The sequence below is a fragment of the Vulpes lagopus genome, chromosome 3 (assembly GCF_018345385.1).
Source record: "Vulpes lagopus strain Blue_001 chromosome 3, ASM1834538v1, whole genome shotgun sequence".
Taxonomy (NCBI): domain Eukaryota; kingdom Metazoa; phylum Chordata; class Mammalia; order Carnivora; family Canidae; genus Vulpes; species Vulpes lagopus.
This window is the reverse complement of record NC_054826.1, coordinates 151,694,918-151,712,959: the sequence shown is the minus strand read 5'-3', so window position 1 is coordinate 151,712,959 and position 18,042 is coordinate 151,694,918. Positions and strand designations below refer to the sequence as shown.

At 40.3% G+C, this 18,042-nt stretch overlaps 1 protein-coding gene across 1 annotated transcript; it reads right to left on the bottom strand.

Moving 5' to 3' along the window:
• Window positions 1-6,739: 6,739 nt before the first annotated feature.
• On the bottom strand, window positions 6,740-18,042 carry C3H1orf52 (chromosome 3 C1orf52 homolog). Its single transcript, XM_041750335.1, has 3 exons — window positions 17,706-18,042; window positions 16,848-17,046; window positions 6,740-10,637 (listed from the first exon to the last, which is right to left on the bottom strand). The coding sequence occupies exons 1-3, from the start codon at window positions 17,979-17,981 to the stop codon at window positions 10,564-10,566; spliced, it is 549 nt and encodes a 182-aa protein (XP_041606269.1). The 5' UTR covers window positions 17,982-18,042; the 3' UTR covers window positions 6,740-10,563.

The window sequence follows — 18,042 nt, the reverse complement described above, 5'->3', positions numbered from 1 at the left end:
ATTCCATTGTGTGGATAAACCATAGTTATTTATTTATATTTTACTTTTTTAAATATTTTATTTATTTATTCACAAGAGACACACAGACACAGAGAGAGGCAGACACAGGCAGAGGGAGAAGCAGACTCCCTGCAGGGAGCCCAATGCGGGACTTGATCCCCGGACCCCGGGATCATGACACTCAACCACTGAGCCACCCAGGCATCCCAACCATAGTTATTTAACCAGTCCTCCATGTCACTTGAATTCATTCCCATATTTTGCTATGATAAACAATGTTTCAACAAATAACTTTGTGCATATATAATTTTGTACATGTATAGGCATGCCTATAGGATAAATTTCCAGAAGCAAGGTTACTGGGTCAAAGTATATTTATAATTTCTGTAGCTTTTGGCAAACTGTTCTCCATAGATTTAGGTCACTTTATTGTATGGGTATGCTGTGTCTCCATATCCTTGCCAGAATGTGTTGTCAGGTATAATTTTTCTAATCTACTTAGTGAGAAATAGTATCCCTTAGTAGTATTAATTGGCATTTCTCTTAAAACGATCTTTGATTCAAAAATAAATAAATAAATAAAAGAGGAAGGTGCCTGGGTGGCTCAGTCGGTTAAGTGTCTGCCTTGGGCTCAGGTCATGATCCCAAGGTCCTGGGATGGAGCCCCATGTCTGGCTCCCTGCTCAGGGGGGAATCTGCTTCTCCCTCTCTGCCGCTCCCCCCACCTCATGATGTGCTCACTCACTCTATGCTCTCTCTCAAATAAATACATAATCTTAAAAAAAAAATCTTTGATTCAATAACTATTTTGCAAAATAATTTAACAAATAGACTGCTGAAGATACTCCTTGAGTAGTCCATGAGCAACTCTCCCCACACCACCCAGCATAAACCCAAATGAGTGTTGTCATTCCACATGGTGGAGAGCAGCCTGTCTGCAGGTTCATTCCATACATTTTCGCCAGCTGTTCCCTCAGAAGAATTCTGAGCTCATGTAAGTTTGAGACAAGGTGGCCAAGAAGGTAGAGGCTTCTTTATTGTGTGTCCCCTCAGAACGCTTGTAACTGTGGTGCTCATTGTGAATATCTAGAAGGGAAGAATCCTGGACTCTGTCCCTGGAAACCTTTCCTCAGAGCAACTGCAAGCAGTTTTCTTGGAATATATTTCTGGAAACATTGATGGAGAAGGTTTAGGAGACTGAGTTGGATTTTTACCTAGTCCTTGGCTAACACTGAGGAAGTCGTTTTCCTTGTTTTTTTTTTAAAAAATAAAAATCTCTATTATTTTCTTATAATTTTTTTTTCCCTAAAAATTGAGGAAGTGGGGGAGGATCTCAGTTAATTGAGGGTTATTAACAATTGGATTAACTGAGGTACAGGAATCAGAATGGAACTTGGTTAGTTTTCTTCAGGGCCAGCCCAGGGAAATTAGGACATTGGTAAACTACTCTTTCCTGGGCCTTTTCCCCTGGGTCGCTTTGCTCAGCCCCTCATCGAAAATAGACTTGACAGGGAAGGACCTGAAGACTCATCTGCTCCAAGATGCCAAGTGTTGGTTCATCTGTGCCAATAATTATTGAACAGCTTCTAATTTTATCGCTTCGGGCTGGGTCTGCAGCTTTATTCCACAAGAAATGTAAGGCCCTGCTGACTGTCCAGTTAGGAGGATGAGATAGGCCCCGCAGAGAGGTAACAATATAAGTGCGATTAAGTGACGAGATGAGAGTGGGGCTAATGTTACTTCTCCTGGGGAGCTCCTCTCCTTCTCCTGGGAGAAGAGCTTTGTGGCCTTCTGGTAAAACTTCACCGGGAGCTCTGGTTGTGGAATTGGGGAAATTCCACAAATCACGATGAGGAGGCATTTTTCCTTTCCTTTCTTTGAGAGGAGGTGCTCCCTGGCATCCTCCCTTCCCGGTTGGCTTGCTCCCTCCTGCAGTGAGGCCAGAGGTTGCTGTGGGGAATCCGAGAGGCCTGCTGCTGAGCAGAGGGGGATTTCTCCAGCAGCCTTTGGCTCCACCTAAGGTTCTTCTCTGTTAATTGCAATTATATTGTCAATATTATGGGGGGGGGGGGGGGGGGGCAGCCCAGGCTGCTTATTTTTTTCCTTCTGTCCCCTTTCTACCTTCAAGTCTGTCTTTAGTTCAGACTGGCCACAAATTCCTTTTGCTGAAGGCAAAATAAGCAGGTTCTCAATTTGAGCACTGGTGAGTGGCTTTTTGGAATCTGAGTAGCTTTTTGGAGCTGTCTAAAAAGAAACATGGTTTTTCAGAGCAACTAAAAAGAGGACCTATTAGAAATACCAGATTGCTGTTATACGGAGCTGGCTTCCGGCACGGGACTTAACATGTAAGAGGTCAAGAAATATGAAAACTTTTAAGATAGGTGTTTAGATGTGGTCTCAAGAAGTTAGGGGCATTGAGTCAAGCAAACTAGATCAATTTTACATATGACTCTGTCTTAAATTCCTACTCACAAAAGCAGTTCTATAATCAAATTCTACAACCGAATACAAAATTCTAAGATATTCATCTTAGTGTTATTTATGGCAGTGAAAAATGTAGAAATAGTTTCAATGTCCAATAGATAAATGAAAACTTAAAAGGGTGTTTGAAGAGTTCTTTTTTTTTTTTTTTTTTTTAAGATTTTATTTATTTATTCATGAGAGACAGAGAGAGAGAGAGAGAGAAGCAGGCTCCATGCAGGGAAGGCCCGATGTGGGAAGGCCCAGGATCACACCCTGGGCTGAAGGCGGCGCTAAACCACTGGGCCACCCAGGCTGCCCTGTTTGAGGAATTCTTTTTTTTTTTTTTTTCTGTTTGAGGAATTCTTAATGGAATTAATAATGCTGCCTATGAACTAAAATATGGAAAATCTATGTTGTTCAGAATATGTACATATATGCATAGGAAAAAAAACACCCCCAGAAAATACATCAAAATGTTACCAATGGGTTTCTCTGCTAAATGTGATTTCCATTTTCTTTCATTTTATTTTTTCCCAGAATTTCTACAATGAACATGTATCATTTTCATAATCGAATATTTTTTTAAGATTTATTTGTTTTAGAAACAGTGCACAACTGGGGGAGGAGCAAAGGGAGAGGGAGAGAATCAAACTTCACACTGACTATGGAGTGTGATGTGAGGCTCGATCCCACAACCCTGAAATCATGACTTGAGTTGAAACTAAGAGTCGGCTGCTTAATGGATTGTGCCACCGAAGCACCCCCATAATCAGAAATATTTTTTTTCAGAAATATTTTTAAATGAACATCACTATTATAAACTATATATAACACTAACATTATGAGACTTTATTGGAACACGTGACTAGAAAGTCACAAATTGTTATTGTGTTTTTGGTGTAAACTTTGATCCTGTCCTTGAAAAAGACAAAATATATCTGCAGTAAAGAAAACATAAGTTTTTGGGGGGTGCTTTTTTTTTTTGTGCTTTTGTGCTTCTGTGACTTTTCTTACTTTTGGCACTTAGGTGAGGCAATTGAATACCCATTTCCCATGACTTTTTGTCACATTTTCACAAATCCCTGTTAGAAAAATTAGTTGAAATCATGGTATCACTAAGAAAATCGAACCCTTTTCACTAACTCTCTTGGTCGGAAGAAAGAAAGAAAGAAAGAAAGAAAGAAAGAAAGAAAGAAAGAAAGTCAACACTTGGTTATGCGATCTTAAAAAAAAAACGTTCTGGGGGATAAAAGATTAAATTAGGAACTCCAGTTTAGCTACCCAGTAAGACAGACATAGGATAGCCTTGCTACTGTTACAGGGAACACAAACGTGGAAAAAGAAGAGAAAAAAAACCTAGGTAGTTTATAATTAGCCAAAGTGGGTGAATTTAAGTTAAAAATATACAGGGCCTGGTCTAACTATCTAGAAAAAGCCACTTAACTGTTTAAGGTTTTAAGTCAACATCTTCAAGTTGGCACCCGAGGCTACTACCTGGCCATCCTATTTCTTTTTAAAAAGTATCCAACTCCTTTTTACACACTTGAAGCAGCAAGGCCAGGAGGCCCTCTTTCACGTGTGCTAGTGAATTCCTACTGCTTCGGGTCAGAATGAAGTTACTTACCTCCAGACAGGCTGGAACCCCAAAGTAAGCTCTTCTCCTGGGTGGCAGTTTGGTGTCGAGAAAAAACAGCTTGAAAACTCAAAAGCACCCTACTAATGTGAAGGCTTGTTATCTTTCTTCGCCAACTATGGAGCAATCTAGAGAAATTAACCCTCTCATTTGTTAACCTCAGTAACAGGCTTTAACAGATCTGTAGCCATGGATGGCTCAGATAATTGTTCTAATTAGTTTGGTATGGAGGGATGCAGGGGCAGGCAGGATTTTGAGCTCAAGTAATTAAGCCTAAATTAAAAGGAAAAAAAAATGATTCTATGCCTTACATATTGGACATATGGATTCCAGATGTTATAGAAGAAATTTTACTGCTAAGGCTTCTTAGGCCATGTTTTGTAGTTGAGGAGGGGATTGGAGGGAAAGGCCTGAGGCAGAGCTTGGTAAAAAGAGAGGACGGTCCTATCGCCTGTGAAATGCTTGGTGTGTGTGCATCTGAGTGTGTCTCCAAAAACTAGCAAAAGCATCTTAAGCTCCCCCTGGCACAGGAGCCTCAGAGGAGTTATTTCGGAGTTGGCTTGCTTATAACTTCGCTTGCAGGCAAGTCACCTCCTCAGTCAGAAGAGATGGTTTTGTTATTCCATTGCAGTTTCTCTCAGGAATTCTAAATTTAAATGTTAATGCGAACTCCCCAGTGTGCTAGAGAAGGTTGCTAGAATTTGGGTCCTGGGTAGAAACGGAGACAGGTAATTATGCCAGGAATAGAGCTGCTCTTTTGCTTCAATAATATGCACCAAATACTCTGTTTCTTCTTTTTCAGAAAGTGGTAAACGGGAGTTCCAGACCCCGGGAACCAAAATATTACAGACACACAGGAAATGGCTTTTCAAATCCAGCCTGTAAACCTGTCATTTTGTGGGCTCATCTGGGAACCTAGAAAAGAGAGGCCAAGATCACAGGGAAGGCATTCCTAGGGTTCTGGCAAAGCTGTCCTGGCGGACCTCTGGAGGCCTTCCCACGCCCTGGTGCTAGGATCCTAAACCCCAGCCATCATTTGAAAGGTTAGAAAAATGCCAGGGAAATTTGAGGCAAAATTTATGACTTCAGGCTATTTCACTTTGCTTTAAAAAAAATGTAGACTTTTAAAAACAAGTGAAAAGCTAAAATGTATTTTTGGAGGGGGAGGGGCATATTCTCATCTCTATTGCTTTCAGGCTTCCAGTGAAAAATATTCCAAATATGCGATAAATAAGATACTGAGTCATTGAGGTATGCATCAATCAATCTTCCTAAAACACTTATGCATGGACTATGTCCTCCATAGCATTAAACAAATAAATGCAACGCCTCTGGTTAGTGAACCAGTTGTGGATTCATTAGTTCTCTAAATATTTGTATTCTGAGTGTCCTGTAGGGGTCAGACATCCTTTGAACGAAATACCATACAAATTAGTAAATCAATCCATGGTTTCATTTGGGCGCTCCTTCCTCCGTTCCAGTGCAGTGAGGGGGCCCACTGGGTCTGGAGCCAGACTGCCTGCTTTCCCAGCTCCACCACACGGAGCAAATCACTTAACCTCTCTGTACCTGTTTTCTTCCCCCGGGGACGTAGGGCTAGTACTCACACCTACATCATCAAATTAAATGAGTTAATACATGTAAAGCACCAAGAACAATGCCTGGCACATAGTAACGTAACCAGATCCAAGCTCATCCGCCCGATTCACAGCAAAGACAATTACTGAGACAAGTATGCAGCAAGGAAAGGGTTTATTCCAGGCAGCCAAACAAGGAAGCCGCAGGGCAAGCCTCAAATCCACCTCTTAAAGGAGTATCAGGGAAATGCAAAGGTATCTGAAAAAAGCCTCAGTAAAAAGTTGCAGCTGCACTTAGATCCATTACCCCTTCGGTTAGTGGTTTCAGTAAGCACTCAGCGAATGTTGGCTATTTAGTACTGAGCACAGGGAAAAGCCATGGACGGGCGCAGATACAGAGAAACTGAGCAAGATGTGTAAGAGAGAGCATCCTTGGGACTCTCATCGTGGAGGGTAAGAGGGAGTTCAGTAAGGAAAAAGGCCAGGCCCAGCAAACGGCACTAGTGAATACACGGAAATATGAAACTAGCATATCTGGGGAATTAGAAATGATTCATGAGAGCTGGATTAGTACGTGTGTGAGCGCGAGTGGAGGGAACCCTTAGGATTTAGTAACTAAATCCATGTGATGGGAAATGAGGCAGAGGGCAGGTTTTTGAGTTGATGGTGATGCTATTAACCAGAAACTGAATGCAGGGGTGGGTGGCATGGGTATTGACACAGTGTGCTCGGTTTTGCACATACAGTATGTGAGGGGCCTGAGACTCAAGCTGAGATGTACAACTGGATACAGAAATCTAGGGTTTTACAAGAACATTCTGGCGAGCCATACAGTATAGGGAGACCTCAGAGTTACTAATTGTGGTAGCTGTGAACTCCGCTGAAATCGTCGAGAACCAGGGTAGAGAACTTTGGCGTTCTGGGCAACTGGCAAGGAAGAAGCTAGAGCAGAGATGGAGAAGAGAACCAGGACAGCGTGGGGCCTTGCGAGAAACCAAGGAGTTAAAAAGAGCTTCACATCAATTAGGATGTTTTTATAGAAAATGACAGAAAACTGAACTCAAACTGGTTTAAATTGTCAAGATTTATTGGCCCATATAACTGAAAACACAAGCCTCTGGAGGACCACTCCCAAACCAGAGGTGAAAATTCAGTTCATCATCAACAATCAGGAATTGTAGAGTGCGTCTTATGTACCAGGCGTCATTTTAGTCAATGAAAACAGGCAGACACCCTTCTCTGTGGACTGGACATACAAATGCTTCTTGGTTTTTGGGTTGTTTTTTTTTGTTTTTTTTTTTTTTTACAATGCAATGCAATGCTTCAAATTGGGAAAACTATGTAATGAGAAGAGGGAAAACTTTAGAATATAATGAAAAGTCCAAACCTCTTGCTGGGAATTTAACACTTTTTTTGGTAAGAATGTCTGGAACTTCTGTACTAAGTAGGGAAGCAGTTCAGTATGGACACAAAAGGCTAAAACCCAAAATACCACCAGTGACACCGAAGTCCAGCTGTGGTTTCAATTAGTCAAAATTTTGACTTTGCATTCAGATAGCTGTAGATACTTTTAAATATCTCTAATAGGACTTTGTGTCTAAATGGTATGGCAACATGTTTTATGTGCAGGTCATGTCCAAACCTGGATTATAGCCCATTGACATTTTAATTATATATATAAATAAATAAAGTTTGCAATAAAAGGAAACCTCACTCTCAGCCACTATATCCAACTAACAAGGACTATCAGTTTCTCATACCCGTCTCTTCGCCAATGCCTTCGCTCATGCAGATACTGCTCTACCGAACTACTGCAACTGGTCTCAGTCCCTACATGTCCTTTCTCCTTATGGCTACCAATGTGATTTTGCTAAAATAAAAATGGGTCCTTTGTTCCTAACAGTGCTTTGTACCAGAAGTACTCCATAAATTTTATATATAATGAGATTACAGATTCTAACCTGAGCTCTGAAGCTAACTCTTGTATTTGTGGGTATATTGCCTTTGGCTGGACCGGTTTCTCATTTCTCTAATTTGGTAATGATAAAGCCTACCTCATTAGGTTTTTGGAAACTAAAATACTGTGATTGAACTTTGTGAATTAAAAAGCACTACACAGCATTAAGGATTTAGACAAGAAAGTTGTAAGTTTGCAAATATTAGTATTTTAATGGCTAAAAATCAGTGTTGATTTTCTCAGTAATGTTGATTCCAGCTAGAACGTTTTCCACAAAACTCCATAATGCTATTAACACTTTGAATTTAAAATATGGCCCACAAATGCTTAGTTCTTCTCAAATTTTATCCTTGCACAAAAGAAAGTCATTTATGCCTGGTATAGCTTAATTTCCTTAAAGATGAGGAAACAATCAACTTTATCAAGTGACTGGATTCTCTAAAAAAGAAACAATACAGATAGAGTCCTCTTTCCCCTTCTGCTTTTTGGCCATATTTTGAAAAGAAACCCAAGGAGATACAAATGGCAAAATCAGATCACTCCAAAGTATTTAGCTTCCTTCTTCCTAAATTGTATCTCCCCCGTCCTAAATTACACTATTCACATAGGTGTACATCTCCCAGCAGGTGCTTAATGAGCTCACAAGTGTAGCCACTACCTGCCCTGAAATACCAAATCCCCTTCCAAAAAAGCGGTATTTATTCCTCCCCACAAACCCCATTGTGTTAAATTCTAGAAGGGGGGCTGAAAGCATCAATAGGGACTGATCTAGTGAGGTTTCGTTCTGTCACAAACTAAATTATGTAAGTTGGAAGTTGAACCAATGGGTGGTAAAAAGAGGCTAGATATCCAGACAGTAAGTAGCTTGCTGGGTTTTGTTTGGCTTTGGTGTGAGATTTGCCTTCATGCTAATTTTTAAATCCTGTAATTTCTTGAGATATCTGCTCCACTAATACATGTATCCAGATAATAGATTTCTCTAGACTTGGGAATCACAGACTCACAATTATAATTCCATTTGTTTAGTTTGGTGTCACACTGGAGTCATGACTAATCACTTGATGCCACTCCCTAATATGATACTATAGCCCTCCAAATTATTCATATACAAAGGCTTTAAACAAGAAGTTTCTTGCCCTACCAATTGCTTCAATTCTGGGAATCATACAACTATGAAGCTAGAAGATAAATAGTTTTTGTAAGTTTGAGATGTACTGGAAGCTATCATACTGTTACATTCCTTCCTCATTTCACAAAACACCATGGCTAGCACCATCACTTTTAATGACTTCTACAAATTTTAATCTACTTGATCCATGTTCCCAATTTAAAAAAATTTGTAGTTTTTCAAATACGGTTTTTCCAGTATTGAAGAAAAACAACTGGATTGAGGAAATTTTCAAAAAAACTTAAAGACCAATGTCTTTAATTTTTCTTATACACTAAATGTGCAGGGTCCTGTAATAACTCTGGTCTCTTAAAGGCATGAAGAAGGATGCCTTCTTCAGAAGGTGGCTCAGCGGTTTAGAGCCTGCTTTCAGCCCAGAGTGTGATCCTAGAGTCCTGGGATCAAGTCCCACATGGAGCCTGCTTCTCCCTCTGCCTGTGTCTCTGCCTCTCTCTCTCTACCCGTGTCTCTCAAAAAAAATCTTAAAAAATAAATAAAGGCATGAAGATTCATGGAAGGATTGATACAACATATAGCCTCTCCTTTTCATAGTTTAAAATGCTATAAGTAACTGCACTGATCCAGGACTGTAGAAGGAAGATTATCAATTTCCTATCCCTTGCTGATTTTGATTATCACTCTATGCAAAGCATTAAAATAGGAGACATATAGAAAAAACAATAGAAGTAGTGTTGTCAGATAAAACACAAGATGCTTGGTTAAATCGGAGTCTCAGATAAACAAATTTTTAGTGTAAGTATGTCCCAAATATTGCCCATTCAAAACATTGTTGTTTATCTAAAATTCAAATTTAACTGGGTGTCTCCTGTATTTTTATTTGCTACATCTGGCAATTCTTTATAGAGAATCTTTATCTTCAGAAAACTATTAACCAGGGAAATTAATGAATAACCATCACATAAGGCTTACTCAATAAAGTGCAGGAATACAATCAGGGAAGATCTCCCTAACCAGAAAGAGCACCTGAAGACATGACAACTGTAGTCCCAAAAAGGCAATGAAATTCTTCTTGCTGGGTAGGTGGGTTAGGGTGATGATTTTGGAGTTCAAGTGTCCTGAATTAAATCCCAAAAATCATTGCTCACTTGTTGTGGAATCTTGGATAAGTTCATCTCTCTTTATTAAAAAATGAAGCCACTAATACCTGCTTTATCTGGTTGTTTGAGGATCAGAGAAATAGTATCCACACAAAGCACCTGAACAAAGGAGGCACTCCCTAGATGGTCAAACCTACTATTAAAACATCACATGGCAAAGAGGGTACCTGTCACAGAAAATAATCAAATGTTAATGCTATGCAATAATAGTAATATTGAATAAGTAATTTTATTTCCATGATCTATTTACACTGTACAAACACTGTTGAAAAGCACCCTACAAGTTCACAGTACATTACAATATATTTACTTTAAAAATATATTCCTTTATAAAAGGTTCATAGGACATTGGCATGTCGACATGTGACAAAACTCAAAGCATGTCACCAATTCTGTGATAGCCAGAATGCTTCCATGTGTTGTCAATTTCACAATCACAAATCACCACTTGAGTTTTAAATAAAGTTTTAAATAAAAAAATGAATTCTACAGTGGACAGTTCCCACAGCAATACTTATTATTAGTTAATTAACATGTTCGTTCATGGAGATGTTGTTTCATAATAATTTAAAATGTCAACTTAATCTGCCCAAAAAAACCGTTTCAACAAGTTTTGCAGTCCAGAAATTCTTGTCATTTGTTGTTTTCTACTTTTTCTTCTTTGTTGGTTCTCCTGGTTCTACTTTGCGCTTTTTAGAAGTATGCTCATCTTTTTCATCATCTTAAACAGGAAAGAAAAAGTTTCAATCAGTAATTTTTTAAAAAAGTATTAAAATTTCATTGACTTTAGACAAAAATCATTATCCTCATTTCTTTCAGTTCCCTAATAAAAACTAAAAATTAAGTGACCTTTTAGTTCTATATTTAAATGTTTAAAATGAGAAAATCAGACTTGTTCTGAAAAAAACCTATTCCCAAATATTCTACAGTATACACCTTGTATATATTTAAATAATCTACATGTTGTAAAAATAGGACACATTTCTATTCTTTTTACCAAAGAAGAGTATCAATCTAACCATGACATTATTTAAGTGACCATCGACTGTTCTTTCTCTTCTAATCTGCTTTCTCTCTCTGCAAAACAACTCCCTTTCCTATTTTTAGCCCCCCCCCCTTTATTTTGAAATTTAAAAAGCACTCACAGGTAGATGTTTCACCGAAGCTGTATTCTTTCTGAACATATGTGTGGCTTTATGTTAAGAACTCCATAAAGACAGAGTAACATGTAGAAGTTATAAATTTTAAAATACAAATTTATTTTAAGCACATTATTGGATTCACTGCACTTTTGGCTTTATTTTCTCAACCAAACAACAGATAGCCAGTTCAACAACTATCCTGTGGTGATCTATAAAATATTCTGATGTTGAAAGGGGCCTTCATATTAAAATAATGGGAAACTGCAGTGCCTGGCTGGCTCAGTCAGTGGAGCATGCAACTCTTGATCTTGGGGTTTTGAGTTCAAGCCTCACAATGGGAATAGAGCTTACTTAATAAAAATAATAAAAATTAAAAATTGGGGGAAAGCTGCTTATATCACACCATAAACTCCTTATGGAGCAAATACATTTACAACCTAAGCCTTCAATTCCCTTCTGCTAACACTACCATACTCAGAATATCTCCTTTGTTGATGCGGAGAATTATTAGAATCAACAGCAGATGATAAACACATCTTCATTCATCTTCAAGCACAATATGGTGATGTTATTCATATATTTCATAAAGCATTTAAGGATTTACATAGGCAGCAAGATAAAATAAAATTCAAATCAATGAACCATCCTCTAAGAATTTACAGATTCTTAGTTTTTTTTTAATATTTATTTACTTATTTACTTATTTATTCATAGAGACACAGAGAGAGAGGCAGAGACACAGGCAGAGGGAGAAGCAGGCTCCATGTAGGGAGCCCGAAGTGGGATTCGATCCTCGGTCTCCAGGATCACACCCGGGCTGCAGGTGGCGCTAAACCGCTGAGCCAACAGGGCCGCCCCAGATTCTTAGTTTTAACCAGTAGTTTATCATGTATACATAAACATAATATACAAATCAACTGATACGGCACACAGCTCAAATAAGCCAAGGCCTTTGTTCTTTTTGTTTTTGAAGATTTTATTTACTTATTTGAGTGAGAGAGAGAGAGAGAGGGAGAGCACGCGCATGAGAAGGGGGAAGGGTCAGAGGGAGAAGCAGACTCTGGACTGAGTGGGGAATGGTATGCAGGGCTCATCCTGGGACTCCTGAATAATGACCTGAGCCGAAAGCAGCTGCTTAACCAACTGAGCCACTCAGGCACATTAAGGTGTTTATTTTTTAAATATTTTATTTATTTATTCATGAGAGAGAGACAGACAGAGACAGAGACATAGAGGGAGAAGCAGGCTCCCTGCAAGGAGCCCAATGTGGGACTCGATTCCCGACCCCAGAATCATGCACCGCTGAGCCACCCAGGCATCCTCAAGGTGTTTGTTTTTTAACTGGAGTTTAATTAACATCTTTGCTTGACTTTGAGATTATCATCATAGTATAAAAATTGAAATTACTAGCTATGCTGTAAAATCCACTGTTGACATATTATTAAAAAGATGACTGTGAGATACTTCTGCTATTATTCTGGCAAATCTAAATAAATTTACTGAATTAGCAAAAAATACAAATTACCAGGGTTGGAAAAAATCATTTCCTATCAGTAATTTGAACAGGAACTAATGCCACCTAGTGATACAACAAGGCATTGCCTTAAAAACTATAGCAAGAAAAAGGAAACAAAACCACCCTGAAATGTTCATTTATCAAGATTGAGTTTCTATTCTGTGCCATATATTACAAATGCATTATTAGTAAGGAAAAAATTTTTCTAGTATGGAATTCATGCCACCTGAGGTAAATAAGTTTACATTATTAATATGAACTTTCTAAATTCTTAAAAAAAAGAAAAAAGATTAGCTACTTTACTTGGATTTCATGGGTAAGTACATGTCAATAATATCTAAGCCTTACTGATCTGCATTTCAAAGTTACCAAACAAGAAGCACTGGTAAGTAGCAAGCCTGGATGAGTTTTGAATCTTTCCCAGCTCTTAAAAAAACAAAACAAAACTGGAAGAGTTAACTGGCAAAAAAAAGCCGAAGTGCAAAAAATGTGTAGGAATAATAAAAATATTTTCATAAGCTAAAAATTAGATAATTTAAGAGTATGGAATTTATTTTTTAAAAGATTTTATTTATTTATTTATTTATGAGAAACAGAGACAGAGGCAGAGACACAGGCAGAAGAAGAAGCAGGCTCTCTGTGGGGAGCCTTATGTGGGACTCCATCCCAGGACCCCAGGATCACGACCTGAACCAAAAGCAGACGCTAAACCACTGAGCCACCCAGGTGTCCCAAGTATAGAATTTCTTAAATAAGATATTTTGTATGTCAAAAAATACAGATAAAAAAATGACTGATTTTATAGTGACTTTGTAAACATGGTATGGGATTCTGAAATAGCATAAATCACTTCTAAAAAGGAAAGTATTAGGGCACCTGGGTGGCTCAGTCAGTTAAACATCTGTCTTCGTTCGGCTAAGGTCATGATCTTGGGGTCCTGGGATGGACTCCAGCATCAGATTCCTTGCCCAGTGCAGAGTCTACTCCCTCTCCCTTTGCCTCTCCCCCTGCTTGAGAGTATGCTCTCTAATAAATAAAATCTTAAAAACAAAAACAGTAAAGTATCTAAAAAAGAAGATATATTCAATAACATCAGAGTCCAAATTAAAGATTTCAAGATTTTTTTAACTTTATAATCCAGTTTTAAACTGTCTGAACAGTGGGTCCATTCGTCATTTGATATCATCTGTATACTTTCTGGTGGAGGACCATCATATAATCAAAAGAACAGAAATTATGAGAATAACAGTATTATTTGCCACATAGTTGTAACTTGTTCTATTTGGATGCAATAGGCAAGCTGGAAAAAAGAATTTTTTCCGCTTGTTTGTCCTAGTATAGAATCCTCACCATTTCCATATAGCAACAACAATGGAACACCAGCCTATATTACCCTAGTTTAAATATCAACTCTAGTGATCTTTCTTCCTACAGAACAGCTACTACCACTGGAGCACTACAGCTTGCAAAAACATCAACAGAATAAACCGCAGCTTAAAGAGGTATCATTTCCATTTAAAGGCCTGAATTTGAACTCTAATTTTGCCTTTTTTTATTTTTAATTGTATTTATTCATTCATGGGGGGGGGGGGGCAGAGAAACAGGCAGAGGGAGAAACAGGCTCCATGCAGGGAGCCCGACATGGGACTCCCATCACTGGGACCCCAGGATCATGACCTGAGCCAAAGGCAGATGCTCAACCACTGAGCCACCCAGTGCCCCAATACTTTTAAGTTTTTAAAGAATTATTCTGCTAGTCCTCAGATCTTTGGTTCTTCTTCATTCTTATGAACAAGTATCTTAATGTTCAGTCATAGTGTTCATATATGTGGGATGTTTTTCTGATTTTTTAAAATATTTATCTATTCATGAGAGAGAGAGAGAGAGAGAGAAAGAAAGAGAGAGAGAGGCAGAAACACAGGTAGAGGGAGAAGCAGGCTCCCTGCAGGGAGCCCGATGTGGGACTTGATCGTGGGATGCCGGGACCACGCCCTGGGCCGAAGGCAGGCGCTAAATCGCTGAGCCACCCAGGGATCCCTAATTTTGACTCTTTATAAATGTGTGAATTTCCTTAGGCCAGTTCTTTAATCTGAGATTATTTCTTTGTCTATAAAGTAGTAATAAAAAATCATGTAACACTTCTGTACTAGGTTGTTAAGAACAGTAAATTTTAAAAACTGTGTCAAAGTTCCTATTTTACAGCTTGGCATTTTCTAGTTTTGTGACCATGTACAAGCCACATTAAACTCTCATTTCCACATTTCCCTATCTGGTTTCACATGTTGTTAAGGATTAAACATTATTTATGCAGGGCAGCCCTGGTGGTGCAGCGGTTTAGCGCCCCCTGCAGCCTGGGGTGTGATCCTGGAGACCAGGGATCGAGTCCCACGTTGGGCTTCCTGCATGGAGCCTGCTTCTCCCTCTGCCTGTGTGTCTCTGTCTCTCTCTGTCTCTATGAATAAATAAAATCTTTTAAAAAAATAAACATTATTTATGCAAAAAGGTTTTTATTAATTACATAAAATGCTATGCAATATGAGGTATTTTATTATTTATTTTTTAAAGTTTTTATTTACTTATTCAGGAGAAACAAAGAAAGATGTAGGCAGGGGGAGAACCAGGCTCCCTGCGGGGAGCCTGATGCAGGACTTGATCCCCGGACCCAGGGATCACGCCCTGAGCAGAAGGCAGAGCCACCCAGGTGTCCCAATACTTTAAATGCCAACTTCATTTGGCATCTCTAAAAGGATGCCATTTACTAAAGATATGCCTTCATTAGTGACTTCTAATCCATGCCGGAAAATCAGTGAAAGAAATGGAAAGGCCAAACAGAATCAAAACTGAAGAGCTCCTACCAGTTAGTCATTCTTTTTCTTAATACCTTCTGCTGGTTGTAAAAGGAACTAAGTAAGTAGCCCTTGATTTATGAGAACATAAGAAATTTGTTTAGCTGGCATGTTTCATAAAAATGGTAGTCCAAATACTTAGTCCAATTCAACTATGACTCACTGAATACTTAAAATGTACTACAAACTGTAAAGGAACTCATTTTCATAAAGGAGATAGACTTAGGAACAAATAATCTCACAAAGGATGATAAATGCAATCAACCGCATTAGCACATACAGAGTATAGAGGAGCAAATAATTTGAGGTAGATGCTAGTATTTTTTTCTTCCTTGAATTCGATTTTGAAGGATGAATGTGTTTATCAGCCAAAGAGGGAAGGAAGAACTTTCCGGACTAAAAAAAATGTCAGGGAACCATAAGATAGTACGGTATATTCAGTTTTCAATTTTAAGATCTTAAAGTGCTAGAAAAAGCACTGTTTGAATTGAAAGTGGAGAGAAAGGCAGGACCTATCAGAGGGCTTGCACTCTATGCTGGTGAAGGATTTTAAGCAGGTGAATTACATAATCAGACATGACTTCTAGAAAGTGATCACTAGCTGCAGTGTTGAAGGATGGAATTGGGGAGCTGGTTTAAAGCGTGTAAGCAGAGATCACTGTGGTTACCTATACTCTAAATATGAGATGAAATTATGATACAAACAAGTCAACAACTAAGTCATTATCTTCCTATTACTACTATGTCGTAAGACTCAATTAACTTCATTTGTCACACTAATTTTGGCTTTAAACCACAACTACTTTAATATAAATTGAAGCCTTTAGCTCTTCAAAGCTGCAATCACAAGAATCCATGAATTAGCTGGCTCTGTTTTTTTTATTTATTAATGAGAGAGAGAGAGAGAGAGAGAGAGAGACAGAGAGAGGCAGAGAGACACAGGCAGAGGGAGAAGCAGGCTCCATGCAGGGAGCCTGACCTGGGACTCAATCCCAGGTCCCCAGGTTCAGGCCCCAGGCTGAAGGCGGCACTAAACCACTGAGTTAGCTGGCTCTGTTTTAAAAAGGCACCATAAATCACATATATACTCCTGGTTGAGACTGTCAGAGATTTCACTCTAAAGCCTGAAGAACTTACAATTATTATTATTTTTTTTTCCTCTAAAACACAGTAGATACTTCTACTGGTTGAGCTTTCGGAGATTCGCTTCAGAGCCGACTTTACACAAATCTTTCTCAAAGCTACAGCAAAAGCGATCATCACACACGAATCCTAACATACAGAGCAAAAGCTCGTACACAGTCGTGACAAAACTAAATTTGTGCAATCGCTGAATTTAAATTTCACTCGTTGAGTGTCTCCTTGTTTTTAAACTCGACACGAGGACCCAAAGGTATTTTCTATCTAGGGGGTCTGACTTGCCTTACCTGATTCCACGGTCTCCTCCCCTTCGGGCAGAAGCCTCGCCTTCTTAGCGTTCTGTGGGGCATCATCGCCATTGTCCTCATAGATGTTGGACCATTTTATTGCCATATCCAGCTCTGGGGGAGGAGGTCTCTTCTCAGTAGTGTAGGTCTCTGGAGGTGGTACATAGTTTGACTTCCAGATTTTGAACTCCTTGGGAGGCTGTTAAGCAAACACATTAAGAAGCACCGTGACGAACCGGGGTTCCTAACAATCCATCCGTAGGGGCACATGCACCTCCCTGCCGTCCGCTCATTGTTCAGGCTGACTTTTTTTTTTTTTTTTTTAATTTTCGTTTAAGGCTTAAAGACACATTTCTTTTCCATCAAAAACCACAATACTGTTAAGTGAAAAAGCCAAAGGGTTCCCTATACGAATAAAGCTAATAACTTTTAGTTACCAAAGAAGAATCCAGTCTCAGAGATACTACGCCAAGGCTGACCCCTTCAGGAGGCTGCAGCAGACACTGTCTTGGAGGCAGCACCGCAGGCAACTTCGGCGTCAAAGGGAAGGGGTCTCGGGGAGAAGCTGCAGCGGGGGGGGCGGGGGAGTCACCACCGTTAGTCCTCGCAGCGCGGGGTCGGGGCACCGAGCGCGGAGGTCTGGGTCTCCTCACCAGGGGGCGGGGGCTGCGGGCCGGGCTGACACCCACCAGGCTGGGGGGAGGGGGCGCGGGCTCCCCGGGGCCGGAGGGGGGCGGGGCGGCGTCCCGCAGGGGGTGACTGCGTGTGAGGGGACGAACGGTCGGTCCCCAGGAGCGGGCTGAGGAGGCAGGGGGCGGAGGCCGGGGCCACGACCGGAAACCGGGTCGGGAGCCTCACCTCCTCGGGCGCCTTGACGACGTGCCTCTCCCAGTCTATCTGCTTGTTGAGCGGATTGTAGAGAAAGGCCGGGCGAGTCACGCTCCGGAACAGTTCGTCGGGGCCCGGCAGCCGCTTCTCCGCCTCGTTCCCGCAGCCGCCCGCCGACTTCGCAGGATCTGGGGCCCTGCGGTTTGCTTCCTCCGGCTCGCTGTTATCCTCCTCGCCCGAGGAGCCGGAGCTGCTGCTGCCGTAAGCCGCGAAGTAGCTCAGAGGGTCCTTCTCCTCCGCCGCCATGACGGCTGCGCGCGACGACCGCGGGCCCGGCCGGAAGCCGGAAGCTGCTCCAGGGCCCGCC

Bases quoted from the DNA above. Each gene is read 5' to 3' on its own strand.
- C3H1orf52 (XM_041750335.1), bottom strand. From the start codon at position 17,981: ATGGCGGCGGAGGAGAAGGACCCTCTGAGCTACTTCGCGGCTTACGGC. The intron at 17,047-17,705 runs GTGAGGCTCCCG...TTTGCTTAACAG, and splicing joins TCGTCAAGGCGCCCGAGGAG to CCTCCCAAGGAGTTCAAAAT. The intron at 10,638-16,847 runs GTAAGGCAAGTC...TTCCTGTTTAAG, and splicing joins GGAGGAGACCGTGGAATCAG to ATGATGAAAAAGATGAGCAT.